We start from the raw sequence: 16,727 nt of genomic DNA on the forward strand, positions 1-16,727 counted from the left end.
ATGATCAAGGATAATGTCTACCTCTGGATTACAATGGCCCTCTTCAAATCCTACATCTTCAAAGAGATGAAATCCCCTTTCGAGAGATGTGGCCAATCTTTGTTCAAAATATTCATCACTTTGGAACACTAGCCCCAAACCCTTAAGGAACCTTCCCATTAATACCCTAATGGAGGGGATGCTTCTAGACTCACAGGAAAACTTAAGCCATTCACGTTGATCAATCCCAAGATAGTTAATGAATAACCTCATGAGGGCATCTTGATGAACCATATTGACCTCTGAAGTGTATTTGGTGAATTTTGCATCAGCATCAACATGATCTGATTACCATAATCCTGGTCAGCATCTCTGACCCATGGTAAATCAATAGCATCAACTGGTCATCATAATACTGATCAACATCTTTGACCCATGGAACATCACCAGTCAACATAATTTGATCAGCATCTCTAACCCATGGTACATCACTAGTCACCACAATTCTGGTTAACATCTTTGACCCATGGTATATAGAATAGTCCTGGTTCACCATAATCTTGGTCAATAATCTTTGACCCATGGTGAAACCCCAAGGGCACACTCATTTTATTTGAGTAATTCTTGTTTGAATCCCTAAGGCCTCACTCAACCTATTTGGAGAGTAACTCTAAGCCTAATGTTGAAGGCACCCACTCAACCCTACAGTTGAGTATTTCTGGGCTTCTGTACACTCTGGACCATTCTCCCTAAGCTTGGTCAACATACTTGACCCAGGGAGAATGATCGTCCCTCTCCAGACCATTCTCCTTAATCCTAGTCAACATACTTGACCTAGAGAGAATGAACTTCCCTCTTCGAACCATTCTCCCTACACCTATTCAACATACTTGACCCAGGGAAAATGATTGTCCCTAATTCATCAACATCAACACTCCATCTCACTAAGGGAGGCATTCTCAACAACTCCAAACTTGTCCTTGAAATATATAAACTTTGCTTTGGACAGAGGCTTAGTGAGAATGCCAACTATTTTTTCGTTTGTAGAGATGTATTAATGCCTCACTGCTCTCTTTTGTACTATGTCACAAATATAGATCTCAATGTGCTTTGACCTATAATCATGGTCATCACCTACACCTGATCAAACAATCTTGTCAGTGGTTTATGAAGCCACACTGTCAATCAAGTTGCAATATATTCAACTTTTAGTAGTGTTATCAGTTGCTTGTTCATTATAACAAGTCCAAGTTGAATCATCATCCTGATGTGCTCTTTTGTACTCTCTGCCCAATCTAAATCTAAATCTATATATATATATATATAGATAGATATATATTCCTACAGTTGTACTTCATCATTTCAATCCATAATTCAACACATGTTGAGCCACATCCCTAGGCTTTAACCACAAAACTAACTAGATCCATTACAAGTTGCTCCCTTTATTGATCCGTAAACTGTCGTGGATATTCCTGTGGATAGTTCGTCACAATAGATCTGATAATATTATATTAAAAATCTGAGATTCTACACTATTACAGTTTCATTTAATTTCTAAATTTGTAAAATTAATTGTAATTAGTGCATGCATGTAAAAGTAAATCTCCTTTAGGACAGCACTAGGCTTTTCCATGATAGCGTAGGTGTTTCTCCATGATAACAATAAGGCTTCTTCCATGGCTGCATTAGGCTTCCCCATTAGGGCAGCGTAGAGCCTACTCTCCCATGATTGCATTTAGATCTAGGGCATCTCTTCTTAGGGCAGCGTATTAAAACCCAAAGACAAGTGGAGAGGAAGAGATCACAAGAGGTGTGTTACAAATGACTTGCAAGCCACCTCTTTTTATACTAAAATGTTGAGGACAAGTGGGCGCAATTTGGTTGTTGGCCGACCTTGACAAATTGTCCCATAACACATAAATTCATACCTCCATGAATACATGTCAGAATCAGATGATCTTTAGATCAATCCTACGCGTCTAGACAAAAGGAATCCATGAAAAATATCAGCTGACATGAATAAGTAGATCCACATGGAGTTTGGCCCTAATTGCCAATTTTAACAAGGACCCTAGCTCCTTTCTACGCATAACCAATCAACATTGGAGATCTAACTCGCTCTTCCTTCAAACAAGAATGAAGACCCAATTTGTTCAAACTGAACTCAATCTAACAACCAATCTTGTAGTCAAAACAATGAAGAATTCCACTTAACTAAAGCTTCTACTCTACACATGCTAACTTGATTATTCCCGTAAACTGGAAATAAACTCACCATCACCGAAATATATCTCCTAAGGACAACTCAAGGTCTCCATTGGCTAAGTTATAAGCCAAAATACCTTGCTCTCTACATTTTCAACAAAGTTCGAGGTGGAACCGCAACATGATCGTTAGATTGCAGCAAAGCACATATTGAGATATTTGCGAGGTACAGTTGACTATGGTTTGAGATATGTCTCAAACGGTGATATAAAACTGCATTGCTATACAAATGCAAATTGGGCGGGGAGTGTTGAAGACAAAAAGAGTACATCTTGAGGTTGCTTTAGTTTGGACTCCACTATGATTTCGTGGATGAGCAGGAACCAGACATCTATTGCACTCAGTACAACCAAGGAAGAATATATTCCAGCGAGCTTAGCAAATTGTGAAGCAGTGTGGCTTCCAAAGTTACTCAGGGGACTATTTGATCATATTCTAGAACCGACCATGATATATTGTGAAAATCAAAGTTGTGTGGAGTTGGAATCTAGTTTTCCATGACAGGTCGAAGCACATAAGAATCAAGTAGCACTTCATTCGTGACATGGTGCAGAAGAGAGCAGTGACACTCCAGTATGTCTCTATTGATGAGTAGATTGTTGATATTCATACAAAGTCTTTGTCCAGAACGAAGTTTGTATACTTCAGGCACAAGCTTCGACTTGTTGAGAATGCCTCTCTCATCAAGAGGGAGTGTTGATGCGATAGCATCATGGACAGTCATTCTTCCTGTGTCAAGTGTATTGACAAGAACTAGGAAGAATGGTCCTTGAGGCCAGTTCCCCACCACTTCGTGGGTAATATCCTCAAGAGAAATTTTTCTCCATGATGAACCTCAACCGGCAGCCAGCAACCCCTTGCAGCCTACTACTAACTCGTTGTGCCATTTCTCTACCACTTGAGCTATAGCCATGTGGTCCCTCACCCACCTGTATTGATCGTATGTTTGAAGGTGGGCCTCCCGAATCTCAAGGTATGCCTTGTCATTTGGTAATTGAATATTGGGTTTACTTATCATGGATACTTCTGGGTACAGATTGATGGGGCGATTTGGCAAAAAGGGTGGGCTTAGTTTGTGCTCTTGTCCCCTTGACCTCTTTTGGATGTTACCCTTGGATCTTAGCCCCATGGGATCTCCTTTATTGACCATTTAGTTCTAAGGTGGTACTACTTGGTAAACCCCGACTTTGGCTGCGTGGTACCACTCCTTTTTCCACATATACTACTCCCTTTCCACTCATTATACCCCATTCATCATTTCTCCCACCTGGGTCCACATTTCCATTCTAGGTAAACATAGGGCTAGCCTCCCTATCCCCTTGCCCCCACCTTGGGTCAGGCCTGTAATGATGCCTCGGAGGTTGATGCAGCTAAAAGAAAAAAAAAAAGCATAATTGGCAACATTTAACAAAAAATTAAACCACAAAATGCAAAAAATGATCAAGACAAAATAATTAGCACGTGGGCAAAAGTCAATACATGAGCTCTACCCCAATCCATGGTCATCACCCTGGTTCCATAGGCCCTAGATGAGCCTCTTTATCATTCAGGAACCCATGATTGTCCCAACCACTGGAGGGCAATGAACCACCCTCCCTAAAAGGGAGTAATCACTGCTATATCTTACAAATCATGCTCTTGTCCTTTTAGCCCCGAGCAATTAATTAAAGAAAATTCATAAAAGGAAACAGGCATATAAAGAAGGGTGGAAAAATCAAGGCTGGAGCACCTCATGTACCATGATTTCTCCCTCCTACACATTACATACCCAAGTGTGGGCTTCCCCTTATCTAGCTACCCCTATGCCGCAATATGTGGCCCAGGATTGCCCCTCTCATTCCCTACTCCATTCACTTATTTATCACTTGCCACCCCCATTAGAGGCATGTACCTTGGACATATTATCCCGTTTAAGGGTTGAAACCACCTACTAAGGTACTTGGTTAACCCCGTTTAGAGCTAAGAGACACTAGCAAATGCCAAAGCCCACTACGAAAGGGCATGCCATTATTGTGTGCCCACTTTGTTATCCATGGTTTGTACACTCTTTTAAACGATTATTTTAATGACGGGTTGTACTGGAAGCCTAAGGGACACATTGGATCTTATGTAGGATTACAAGTGGTTTCCACTTGGGTTTGGTCTCCCTATACAGGATCCTAACCCCCAGAGGTCTACATTGGCACATATAGGGTGTGCATAGGGAGTCATTGGCCTCCAAGCCAACAGACAACACTCCACGGATCTTCATCAATGCTCAAAGACTACTAGCGATCCACTTTGGGGATGATGGTGATATGCTTGGTACATATGCCCAGCAGCCCCCTACAGGAGCCCCACACTCTTGGCTAGTGTGCCAAGACTTGTACGACATCATGGCAACATTCATTCCACCAGTCAGACCCTTGCAAAGGATCTATAGGCATCTCCAATTCATATGGAGACCCATGGGGTAATTTATGTGCCCTCAGACCCATTGGGAGCACCACAGGTCTACTACTTGGAGAACAAGGGGCCACCCCCTTGTCCATCATATTCCGAGGAATTTATTCCTCAGTATGGCACTTCAGGACATTATTAGGCCTTTGGAGGGCCCCACGACATGTACATATTGTTATTTGGCCCCTTATGAGGCTTATTTTTCCACTTGAAAGCTAGTTTGGTCAGCTTGTCACCAATAAGGGGTTATATTTACACATTATTTTATCAATAGGGGCTAATGTAGGCCATAGGCTAATTCAAAATCCTTAGGAGGCTATATATTGATGTTAGATACATTCATTTGGATCATCACTTGACTTGGGATCTCTCTAATCATAGAGAACTTCACATTTTTTTCCTTGAGGATATTTTTGGAGATGGATGAATTTTGATGTATGGATTTGGGCTATTTTCTTGTCCTAGAGATTTGTCTTGCAAACGAAATGCTAGTTGGATATACTCTATAATGTTGTAAGTAAATTTTAACATTGTTATTCTTGTTGTTGCATACTACTAAAATTAGGGCTAGTTGTTGCATAATTGAAATGTGGAATTAAGCATGTTTTAGCTAATTTAATGTATGGGCCAATGTTATATGAATGAAATGTCCTAGAGATTATTTGTCTCGATAAGCTTGCATCATTTGCTTTGAAGTATAAATGCTTGAAGGTCACTTTTCTTTTCTTTCTCTCAACATTGGATGAAGCTGACTTTCCGGGCCTCCTTGATCAAGAAACCAAGTTCTTACTCATCATCATCCTTGACTCCATATCCCCAAGTGAATTAGGCACTGATCCCTAAAAAGGGTGGTCATCTCCTTCACCTTTTTCACCTTTTACCACTTTTTCCCAGGTCTAGCCCTCAAAGGTCACCTAGGGCATCAATTTCTCAGGAATTGACCCAAGGAAAAACTTCAATCTCCTATAGGCTACTATGTTGGTGGGTCCCCTCCCTCTCCTCCAAATTTGAGGCAATTCTAATGATGGAATCTTCGGGAATCCCAAGACATAGCTCTAATTTCGAATTTTGCCTAGGCATCCCCAAGGCTAGACCTCAACAAGATCAATTCAACCTTTTAGAGTAAATATTCTTGTTTGGTCATTTCCTTTCACCTTGTCCAGGATAGGAACATCATGGGTTACTACATTCCATCCCCGAACCTAGACTAAGTCCACTTGGCCCTATGTGGTTTCACTTCTCAATAAATATTATTTGTCAAGGACCATTTGGGAATCCAAGTTTCCCAAGGATTATAAGGATTAAGAACCTTGTCTATAAGCCTATTCCTTCTCTCTCAACCCTCCAATCCTCACCCCTTACCCCTGGAGGATCAAGTCCTTTGCTTAAAGAGAAAGCAAGTTCCATTCTTCACTCCATCCTTGGGAAAGGGTTTCCAAGGTCACTTTCCACCAACCCATTGATATATACTTTACAAGTGATCCCTACACTACCGGGACTCCTCCCATCGATGAAAGTTAGTAAAGAGAAGGGAGACTTAGTTGTGGTGGCAGTGAGCTAAGCCTCCACTGTTACCCTTAACCTAGCAATTGCCCTCTTAGGAACCCCTTTTAGGTCCCCTACTAGTTTGAGAAGTAACATTTCTAGTGCCATTGTCGGGGACACGAAATGTGTGTTTTGTTCCCCATACAACATATTGACATATCATTATTGGCGACTCCATTGAAGAATGAAGCCCTAGTTCTTCAATGAACTTTAAGGTCGATGCTTGTAGGGTGAAGCAAGCATTTTTCTAGGCATCTTTAATTTCACCCTGGCAACTCCTACATATGTTTCATGTATACCTCAAATAGGTTGTCATTTTTTTGTAAATTTCCCGCTTTGGACATTGCTAGCATCCCTTTACATCCTAATCATGGCGCAGGAAGGATGCTACATGGGATGTCGTGTTTGATGATGATCCACTCTCCGCAATTAACCACATAGAAAGATTTAATGCACATACTTCAAGAGAGAATGTTGTCCACCAAGATGTCCTTGTGTTGTTGTTCATGGGGTCCCTCGCTGGTCATAACTCATGGCTGCATGATCACGAATCTAGGAGCATTTCATCTATTGAAGAGTTTGTTGAGGGCTTCCATCGACATTTTCAAGTACACCCTGCATTAAGCATCCAAGAGGAAGCTTTCATCGAGCATCATCAAGACATTGAGAATCTAGGTAATGAGCAAGAAGATGAGTCCTCCTTGGGCCCACATGATGAAAATGATGATTTTGAGGACACATGTGTTGGGAAGGATGAATTTATGGAAAGTGAAATTGAGACCAACCCTATCTTTCTCAAGGATATTAATCCCGATGAATCCTCTTTTGAAAACCTTGAGAGAGATGATCCCATTAGCCCCTTGAAAGACGACATTGAAGATTCTTTCCACATTGAAAAGGAGAAATGGGAAATTGTTGGTCCTCAATTTGATTGAGCTCCCATTTATGACACCGACAAGGAGGATGAGGATGAGATCGGTCTTCCCTTTCCCTTGGGCACTATTTATGATGACATACCCATTGATACCCTTGGGAAGGAGAATCTTCATTTGGCTTTGCATAAAGAGGGCCAGTTGGAAGTGATCAACTTTCCTTTTAAGAGAGACCCGATCTTTGATACTAAGGGAATTGATAAGGCTCCCACTTCTCCTAAGTATGATTCTATGTTCAAAGCACTTGAGCCTTTCGACTATGACTTTGGGAAAGTGCAACCCGTTGAATACAATACTTATTTCCCCCTTTCCTATTGGTCATCATCTTGGGCCTTCATCAGGTGATTCCCTCACCCTTGGTCATATGATCTCAAGTAACTATGATCCCTTTTCCCCTCCCGAGTATAGTGTCAAGGAAAATCCCATCATTGATTATACTTTTCCTCCTTGGACGCACCCTCAGGGTTTTGATCGCTCCATAGTCTCCCCTCTCCAATGTAATCATCATGTACAACCTACTTGTGAGCCTCCCTTTCCTGCTAATCATGACCCGATGAAGTCCATAAGCCATGACGTAAATAATAAGGATGACGAAGGAAGTGATATGCTGGAGGTCGTCATCCATCGAAAGTTTATGAGCTTGGTTGTTGACATCTCTATACTTTGGTTGCAAGAGGAAATCTCGCGAACTAGATTACATCCTTTTCCCACCTCTTCTCACATAATCATCCATGTGTGGGCATCATATTTTCCCACCTTCTGCCCACAACATCCTCCATGTGTTTGGATCTACATTCACTTTGGGATTTGCTACATAAGTAGTCATACCGGCAGGCATATGTATATTGATACGTTGGTATGTTGGTTACACTGGCTTTATGATTACACTTAGCATTAGCACTATCACCTGCATGTTAGGGTAGGATGCATTACATGTTGATTTTTGCATTAGAACTAACACCATATGATATTTCTCATGGTAGATAGATGCAAATTTGCATATTGTATTTTCTTGTTGGTTTATGGGCTAATATTAAACATAGGTGATCATAAGACACCGTGAAAAACATGTTGCCCTGTGGCTTTGATCTTTGACATGTATAGATAACGGGTCTATGGTGACCGAGAGATTGTTGGAGTTCTCGTGACCTCTCGTTCGAGCAACGTCGTCCACTTCTTTGAGAGATCACATCCCAGTTGGAGCCAGATGTTACCCACCACTTCAATATGGCACTTCAGGACATTATTAGGCCTTTGGAGGGCCCCACGACATGTACATATGATTATTTGGCCCCTTGTGAGGCTTATTTTTCCACTTGTGAGCTAGTTTGGTTAGCTTGTCACCAATAGGGGTTTTATTTGCACATTACTTTATCATTAGGGGCTAATGTAGGCCCATACGCTAATTCGAAATCCTTAGGAGGCTATATATTGACGTTAGATACATTCATTTGGGTCATCACTTGACTTGGGATCTCTCTAATCATAGAGAACTTCACATTTTTTACTTGGAGGATATTTTTGGAGATGGATGAATTTTGATGTATGGATTTGGGCTATTTTCTTGTCTTGGAGCTTTGTCTTGCAAATGAAACGCTGGTTGGATATACTCTATAATGTTGTGAGTAAATTTTAACGTTGTTATTCTTGTTGCTGCATACTAATAAAATTAGGGCTAGTTGCTGCATAATTGAAATGTAGAATTAAGCATGTTTTAGTTGATTTAATGTATGGGCCGATGTTACATGAATGAAATGTCCTAGAGATTATTTGTCTCGGTAAGCTTGCATCATTTGCTTTGAAGTATAAATGCTTGAAGGTCACTTTTCTTTTCTTTCTCTCAACATTGTATGGAGCTGACTTTACGAGTCTCCTTGATCAAGAAACCAAGTTTTTACTCATCATCATACTTGACTCCATATCCCCAAGTGAATTACGCATTGATCCCTAAAACGTGTGGTCATCTCCTTCACCTTTTTCACCTTTTACCACTTTTTCCCCAGGTCTAGCCCTAAAAGGCCACCTAGGGCATCAATTTCCCAGGAATTGACCTAAGGAAAAACTTCGATCTCGTACAGGCTATTGCGTTGGTGGGTCCCCTCCCTCTCCCCCAAATTTCAGGCAATTCTAACAGTGGAATCTCCGGGAATCCCAAGCCCTGGCTCTAAGATCAAATTTTGCCTAGGTATCCCCAAGGCTAGACCTCAACAAGATCAATACAACCTTTTGGCATAAATATTCTTGTTTGGTCCTTTCTTTTCACCTCGTCCAGGATAGGAACATCATTGGTTGCTACATTCCATCCCCGAACCTGGACTAGGTCCACTTGGCCCCGTGTGGTCCCACTTCTCAATACAAATTATTTGTCAAGGACCATTTGGAATCCAAGTTTCCGAAGGATTATAGGGATTGAGAACCTCGTCTATAAGCCTATTCCTTCTCCCTCAACCCTCCAATACTCACCCATTACCCCTGGAGGATCAAGTCCCTTGCTTAAAGGGAAAGCAAGTTCCATTCTTCACTCCATCCTCGGGAAAGGGTTTCCAAGGTCACTTTCCACCAATCCATTGACATATACTTTACAAGTGATCCCTACACTATCAGGACTCCTCCCATCGGTGAAACTCCATAAAGAGCAAGGAGACTTAATTGTGGTGACAGTGGGCTAAGCTTCCATTGTTGCCCTTCACCTAGCAGTTGCCCTCTTAGGAACCCCTTTTAGGTCCCTTGCTGGTTTGAGTGGTAACAAGGCCCATAATTATTCAAATAGATCGTGACCTTTCAGCATCAAGATCATTTAGCATCAGGCCCAAAATTACTCAAATAGAGTGGCCTTTCAAGTGCGGACTAGAATGATGTTGAAACAAGACTAGTCTATATACCATGTGTCAGATAGACCATAATTATGGTGACTAGTTGATGCTAATGATGTACCATGTGTGAAGAGTACACCATGTGTCAGTGGTACCAACCGGAACTATGTCTGATCTACCATTTGTCAAGAGTACCGACCAGAATTATGGTGAGAAAACACCATGTGTCAAAGGTACTAACCAAAGTTATGGTAGCTTGTTGATGTTGTCGATCTACCATGTGTCAAAGTTGTTTGGCCAAAATTATGGTAGTTGTATGATGATGATACTATTGATGAATTGTTACAAGTTTATAACCTTTTCTTACATAAATTTTTCAACGTGAAGAACATTTGTCTAGTCATTATGAATACTTCCCTAGCTAAGAGCAAGTGTTGAATTTTGTAGTTATGGTCAATATTCATAATTTACATTTTAGCCCTTGTAATGTATAATGTAAATCTAAGACATGTTCTTCATGTCATTTTTATTGATTAGCCCCTGAAAGAATTATTATAGGACATGTTCTTCATGTCAAATTTAAAAGAGAATTTAGAAATTTGAAATTTTAATTTTTGGCTCCAAACTAGTCAAGTCGGCCCTCCCTCAAGTCAAGTGGGCTCCAGTGAAGAGACACACCCATTCATGAAGACTGGACACTATATAAAGGCATTTGACCTCCTCCACAAGAGCAACATTCAATCTCACAAGAAAGATTGTTTCTAGGCATCAAAGCGAAGGAGAAGAAGGATGAAAAAGGACAAGAAGGACGAACTCGTCTCTAGCATCTATCCCTCTCTCCCTCTTGAACTTGCACATGTGAATTTTTGGGCAGTTTCTGGGCAAGCCGAAATCCTAGATGACCTGAGTTTTCTAGGCATCTTCTAGAGGTCGATATTCAACCTAGGGTAGATCAGAGATGACCAGACTTTGAAGGGCAGAAGTTTGACTTGTCTTGACTTGATTAGAGGGATATTTGACCAAGTTTGACCATAGCTTGTTGATCAATTTGATCTCTTAGTTGACCAACAACACTAGATGTATCTCTTGTTGAACTGAGGAATTTTCTAAGAAAAAGGTTGTTGGAATTTTCCCCCAAGTGGGCTTTCCCAAGGTAAATCTTGTTTCTCTTTATGCATTGTGATCTTTATCGTCCTCATGATTTTATGGTTGAATTTCTGAAGTGTAATTGCTTAACGATAAATTGGAATTGTTAAAAGGAGATCTATATCATTAGTAGTAATTATCAGTGTTTCAAAAATTTGTGCTTGTATCTATTGCAGTCGAAAGATTAACAAGGGGGCCAAGAGAACAACACCAAGATCTAGAGGTTCTGGCTAGTTATATGAAAGCATTAGATAAATTAGTCCTCGATGAGAAGTGTGACACCATACGGAAACTTTGAGCCACTATATACTTGCCACTAGTGCATTTGGGAACAATCATGCAATTAGAGATTGAGGGAATTTGTCTTCTCTTGAGTGGTGAGACATGCACGGAGGTGCTACTCTACATCTACAATGTTTCGCAATACAAACGCTTTTGCAAGTGGTTAACATTTATTTTGAAGAGAGGTGTTGGAGCACCTATAGTTTCATCCAATGTTAAAAGAAATAGGTTAAATTTAAATTGGGCAGAAGGCTTGGTTTATGTTCATTACAACTTGCGATTGTTGTCCCATCACTATGATGAGGCAAAGAAAAATAAAGACTTTAAGTCTGGGACAAAAATCTAGAGGAGACCAATTTGGATGAACGAGCGTTGTATTTAGAAAAATTGGATGATGCTCTTATCCAGGATGATGATGATCACATTGACATGCCACCCCCATTCAGTGCCATGGGCCCCATGTTCCAGTCTTCAATGTGGTAGTAGAGACTCCATCTTGAGTTCCACGACCACCATCTTCATCACTGCCACCACATGAAGGCTCACCTAGTGGTCGTGATGATGTGAGGAGAGATTTGTTGATAGATTTACAATTTACTATTTTTTTGTAATAGTCCATAGATGATAGAATAGAGTCTTCAACTTTAGTGTTGTGAATTTGAACTTTTTAGTTTTCCTAGTTTAGTGTGCAATGCGTGGTGGTCGGATGGCCTATTTTATAAATATTATTATTTGGCCATGACTCATGTTGACAGTTGCTAACTTGGTAGATAATTTATCTGAATGTTTTATCTTCTAAATGTCTACTTTCTATTATATACTTAAAATTTTGGTACTTTCTAAGTCTCTACCTTCTATTACCTGTGATAGGCTTAAAAATTTGATGTATGTTTCTAATTGCTAGAATCTATATGGCTAATGCTCAAATAATTAATCAATGACGTACTATGGATGCCATATCCATCTTGATTTTTGTACAAATATTCATGTTTTCATATCTTCTGCAACTAATTTGGTATTTTGGAATTTTTTTAATATCACTACAATATATATAGACGCTTCTGACACTTTGCTTCCAAAAAACATTCCCGCTTCATGCAACATTGGTTGGGACCCACATTTTGGTTTTATTGCCCAATCAGAGCTTGATTATGAATTAATGAGGCTTCTAGAAACCTTTACAGCCAGATTTTTTTTTTGTTTCAAGATGTTCGAAAGTGTTTCCAACCTCATCAATCTTCACATGGAGAAAGTAAAACTTTATATCCTATTCAAAATTCAGCAAACTAAATAGTTTTGAGAATTTAGAGATTTTTTCATTAGATTCTATCATCTATAAGGTCATGGAACTGGTAGTTAATGAAGAACATAAAGCCCTTTATGTACCTCGATGTTACTAATATTGCTTGTTGGACTCATTTGCCATGGTCTTAGCAAAAATGTACCCTTCACTCAAACCAAAATCATTTACGCATCCTAGGCTTTCTATAGCATATTTTAAATATTATATTAGGTAGTTTCATCAAAATTAGGTGGTGGTGGCTGATATCCGAGAGGAATAAGGCAGAGGCAGAGGGTGATACTAATGATGAGGATTCCGTTTCAGAAACATGCACCCGTTTCCCTGTATCATGCAACTTAGCTTCCATGCCTTTATCATGTTGGAATGTGTGATGCAAATGTCTATCTTGGAATATTTTATTTGGTTCATGTTGTAAAGACATCCAAGGATCAAATTCACACTTAATAAACTCAAACGACTTGTTTTGGAAGCCAATGTTTCACTTGCAATTGCTGGTGTAACACTTGTGTTTATGGGTAAGCATTGCTTTATTTTGAGAAATCTTTGTCGTCTAATATCTGCTGCAATAAGTTAAATTTAGGATATTTCATAAGTGCTAATTCACGTAACATAATATTAATTGTGCCATCTTTCTTTTATGTTTTGATGAAATTTAATGGGCAATACTGCACATGAAATTGGCAACATTTCATAAGTTAAGCATTTAATCATCTCTTGTGGAATAATCTATAGGAGAATGTGGTGATGTTTATTAATGGTCAACACATTTCAGATCTAACCACTCCTTTATCCAGATCAAAATATGCCTAATTGTGTTGATGGATAGATCTCAATATCAATACGTAAAAGTTCCAAATAACTTCCAAATATAAGCTTAACATTGAGGATACCATAATCCCTTATTAGCATTTGGACTGTTGATTTGAATATAGAGTTGTTAAACCATAAGCACATTTGAGCATTCTCAAATAATACTTAGTTATGAACATTACTAGAGGCATAATTGAGAAATCATTGTGGTGATAAGCAAATCTAGTTTTATTTGGTTATTTAATATTGTAAGAACTATTTTAAGTCATTTTCAGCATTCTAAGACATGAGTATATAGTTGATTCACAATCTCTATCATCTACCATACAAGGGCTCTTACCCAAGAGTGGAGGCACACCTTTTCAGGATTTAGGAAAGGGCATTCATGTTTGCAAAGAAAACAAGTGACCCAAAAGAGAGGGAAAAGTATGAGAGAAACCAGAATGAGGTTACTAGGCTAAAAAAAGAAGTGGACGGCATGCTAATGCACACAAGCTCCTAACATTGAGCCAAGGATTTTGCATGAAGCAAAGAATAGGAAAACAGCTCTACAACAACAAACATCAAGAAGCATCTTGTTCTATTTTTCTTGATGAAAATGAAGATAAGAATTTTAACAGTTAGGCTTTAATAGCTTGGCTCATGTTTTATTTCTAGGTTCAATACATGTCGCATTGTAGCCTCATATATAAACACTGATTTTGGAGAAATAGCCTCATATATAAACACTAATTTTGGAGATATGGCCTCATTTATAAAGGCTATTTTTCAATATTGCTGCTTGCATGATGTAATCATCTATGAGAATTAATAAAGGGATTGATTTGTTAGCAAATTGTGATTTGTTAATTGTTGTTTATATTTGTCATTTAAATGTTTTTGCTCATTTATTCATAATGCTCTTTCAAATTCTCAATATAATGTGCTATTTATAGAATAGCACAGTGTATATATATATAGTGTTTCCCCATTTCTGAAGTTTTGAGGTTCACTTTTCTCGTAAGCACCCATTTCTCCATACTGTGCAACTTGGAATAGTAGGAAAAAAAAAAGAGTTATGAGGTAGAGGTACCATCATTAGTTGCCGCTACATAATGCATACATATCTATTTCATAGTCTAATCATAAAGATCGTTATCTCTGAGTTTAAGTTTGTTCTCATATAGTTTAACCCATATTGTCTAGTATCAAACCTGCACAAGCGTGTCTACATTATAACTAGAACATGATCTCTTATAGAATAAGACCTAACTTTTCAAAAGGTATTATCTTCATCGAAACTTTTCCTCCATCCCTCCCCAAATATATATTTACACACAAGAAGATAATATATATATGGGTGGAGGAATCATCATCAATCACCACTATATAATGCATACAAAATCTACTTTGTAGGCTAATCAAAAAGATAGTTACCTCTAGATTTGTGTTTGTTCTCATATAATTTAACCTATGTCATGTATTATCAAACATGCACAAGTGTGTCTACATTAAAACTACAACATGAACTCTCATAGAGTAGAACATCATTTTTTAGGGAATTATTTTCATCAACATTTGCTCCCTCCCTCCTTCAAATATATATTTATAAACAAGAAGAAAAATAAAATAAATTAGAATAACAATAAAGGAATGAATGTTTATGTTTCAAAATTCATTGTACATATTATATTAAATCCACTAATTTTTTGAGACTTTAATAATGGCAATCCACTATCCACTATGCACTACATTGAATTTGTTCAATTGTGTTGCACTCTTCTTACAAGACAATGCACAGTTAAAACAGTCGGAAACAAAACAAACAAGCCCCCAAAACTTCAGGTTGCAACACTATCCAACAAGCACCACAAAGAGAGATATCTCAATAGATATAATAACTTTGCAAATGACATTCAAAAATATAACCATTTATGATAAATATGGCTGAAAACTATTCCTATATAGAATGATACTTACAGGAAGTGTGTCCCAAATGGCTTCATCAGTCATGTTTTCATCATCACTTGGCATCAAAGCCCTACACATCCTACATACCCATACAAAGCCTATAAATTTTTTATGTACAGATGTATATTAAGAGAAAACTATAAACAAGATTTAATCTATTTCAGGATATGGAGCATCAAACCTATAAAATTGGCTATGACATAGATTTAATGGTATTAGAACCATCCTTACAATATGTCAACTTGTTCACTTGAATTCATCTCTTTATATTTTGGCGTATTCAGAGCCACTTTTGCGACAAATGTCTTTAATTTTTTAGACAAGAAAAATTCAAAAATGACTCTTAAGAATGTTACTTTCTGAGTGTGTACCAAGCATGTCTTAAGACATGGCAATTGTAACAATAATCAGCTAAAGGATAATTTATAATTAGAAAACCAAATATAGCATTTTGATCCATAAAACAAAACATAAAATACTGATTTTCTCACCTAAGTTGCTGAGTTACACAGGGACATGAATGAGAAAGCCATTTTTAAAGTCACGTGGCAAGGGGTATCAAAGTGCATCACATATAGAACTTTAAATATGTAAAAAATGAAGAGTATTAAAAATAGAATAAGATAGATGTGAAACAGTAAAACTTAAAACATTTAATAATAACACTTATTAATGATTCATTAATATATTATAAGACTCGAGCTATAAAATTATATATAGGGATCTGTAGACTTAAGCCTCAAGACTTTAAATCTTCTATACAACATTCAAATCTATGTTGCAGGAAACGTAGGGCAAGGGGGCGTTTCCGTACGGAAACGGGTACGAAACGCTGAAACGCGTTTGGTACGGCCCTGAAACGCGTTTCAGGCCGTACTGCCACGTTTCCCGAAACTGAAACGTGGCCAGTACGGCCTGAAACGCGTTTCAGGGCCGTACGACTCACGTTTCAGCGTTTTACTTGTGTTTTTTTTTGTTTTAAATTTAGTTTGTTTTCTAATTTATTTTTAGGTTATCCTAGTGACTTCTAGTTGCTTCTAGATGCCTGTCTAAAGTTATAAAAGTGAACTTTTGTCCTAGTGTTGATATGCAATTCATGGTAATGTTAAATTCTTAAAGTAAAAGTGATATTCTCCTTTATTTTTCATTTTCATCCTTTTACTTAAATTTTTAACATTACCATGAAATGACTCAGGATGTTTGAGAGTGGTTTCGCCCTCATTGGATTTCATATGGAGAAAGTAGAATTTTAGATCTCAC

At 38.4% G+C, this 16,727-nt stretch overlaps 1 protein-coding gene across 1 annotated transcript in view; it reads right to left on the reverse strand.

Annotated features, from left to right (window-relative positions):
• The window catches only part of LOC149164584 (uncharacterized), a 155,094-nt gene extending 139,548 nt beyond the window's left edge, over nt 1-15,546 (reverse strand). The window contains exon 1 of the mRNA XM_089432110.1: nt 15,477-15,546. Coding sequence (XP_089288236.1) covers nt 15,477-15,545 — 69 coding nt within the window. The 5' untranslated portion in view covers nt 15,546. The remainder of the gene's footprint in view (nt 1-15,476) is intronic.
• Nucleotides 15,547-16,727: the final 1,181 nt, after the last annotated feature.

Source organism: Pinus tabuliformis, chromosome 5_1, assembly GCF_031772625.1.
Source record: "Pinus tabuliformis cultivar Carrire ecotype Pingquan chromosome 5_1, CPIR1, whole genome shotgun sequence".
Lineage (NCBI taxonomy): Eukaryota > Viridiplantae > Streptophyta > Pinopsida > Pinales > Pinaceae > Pinus > Pinus tabuliformis.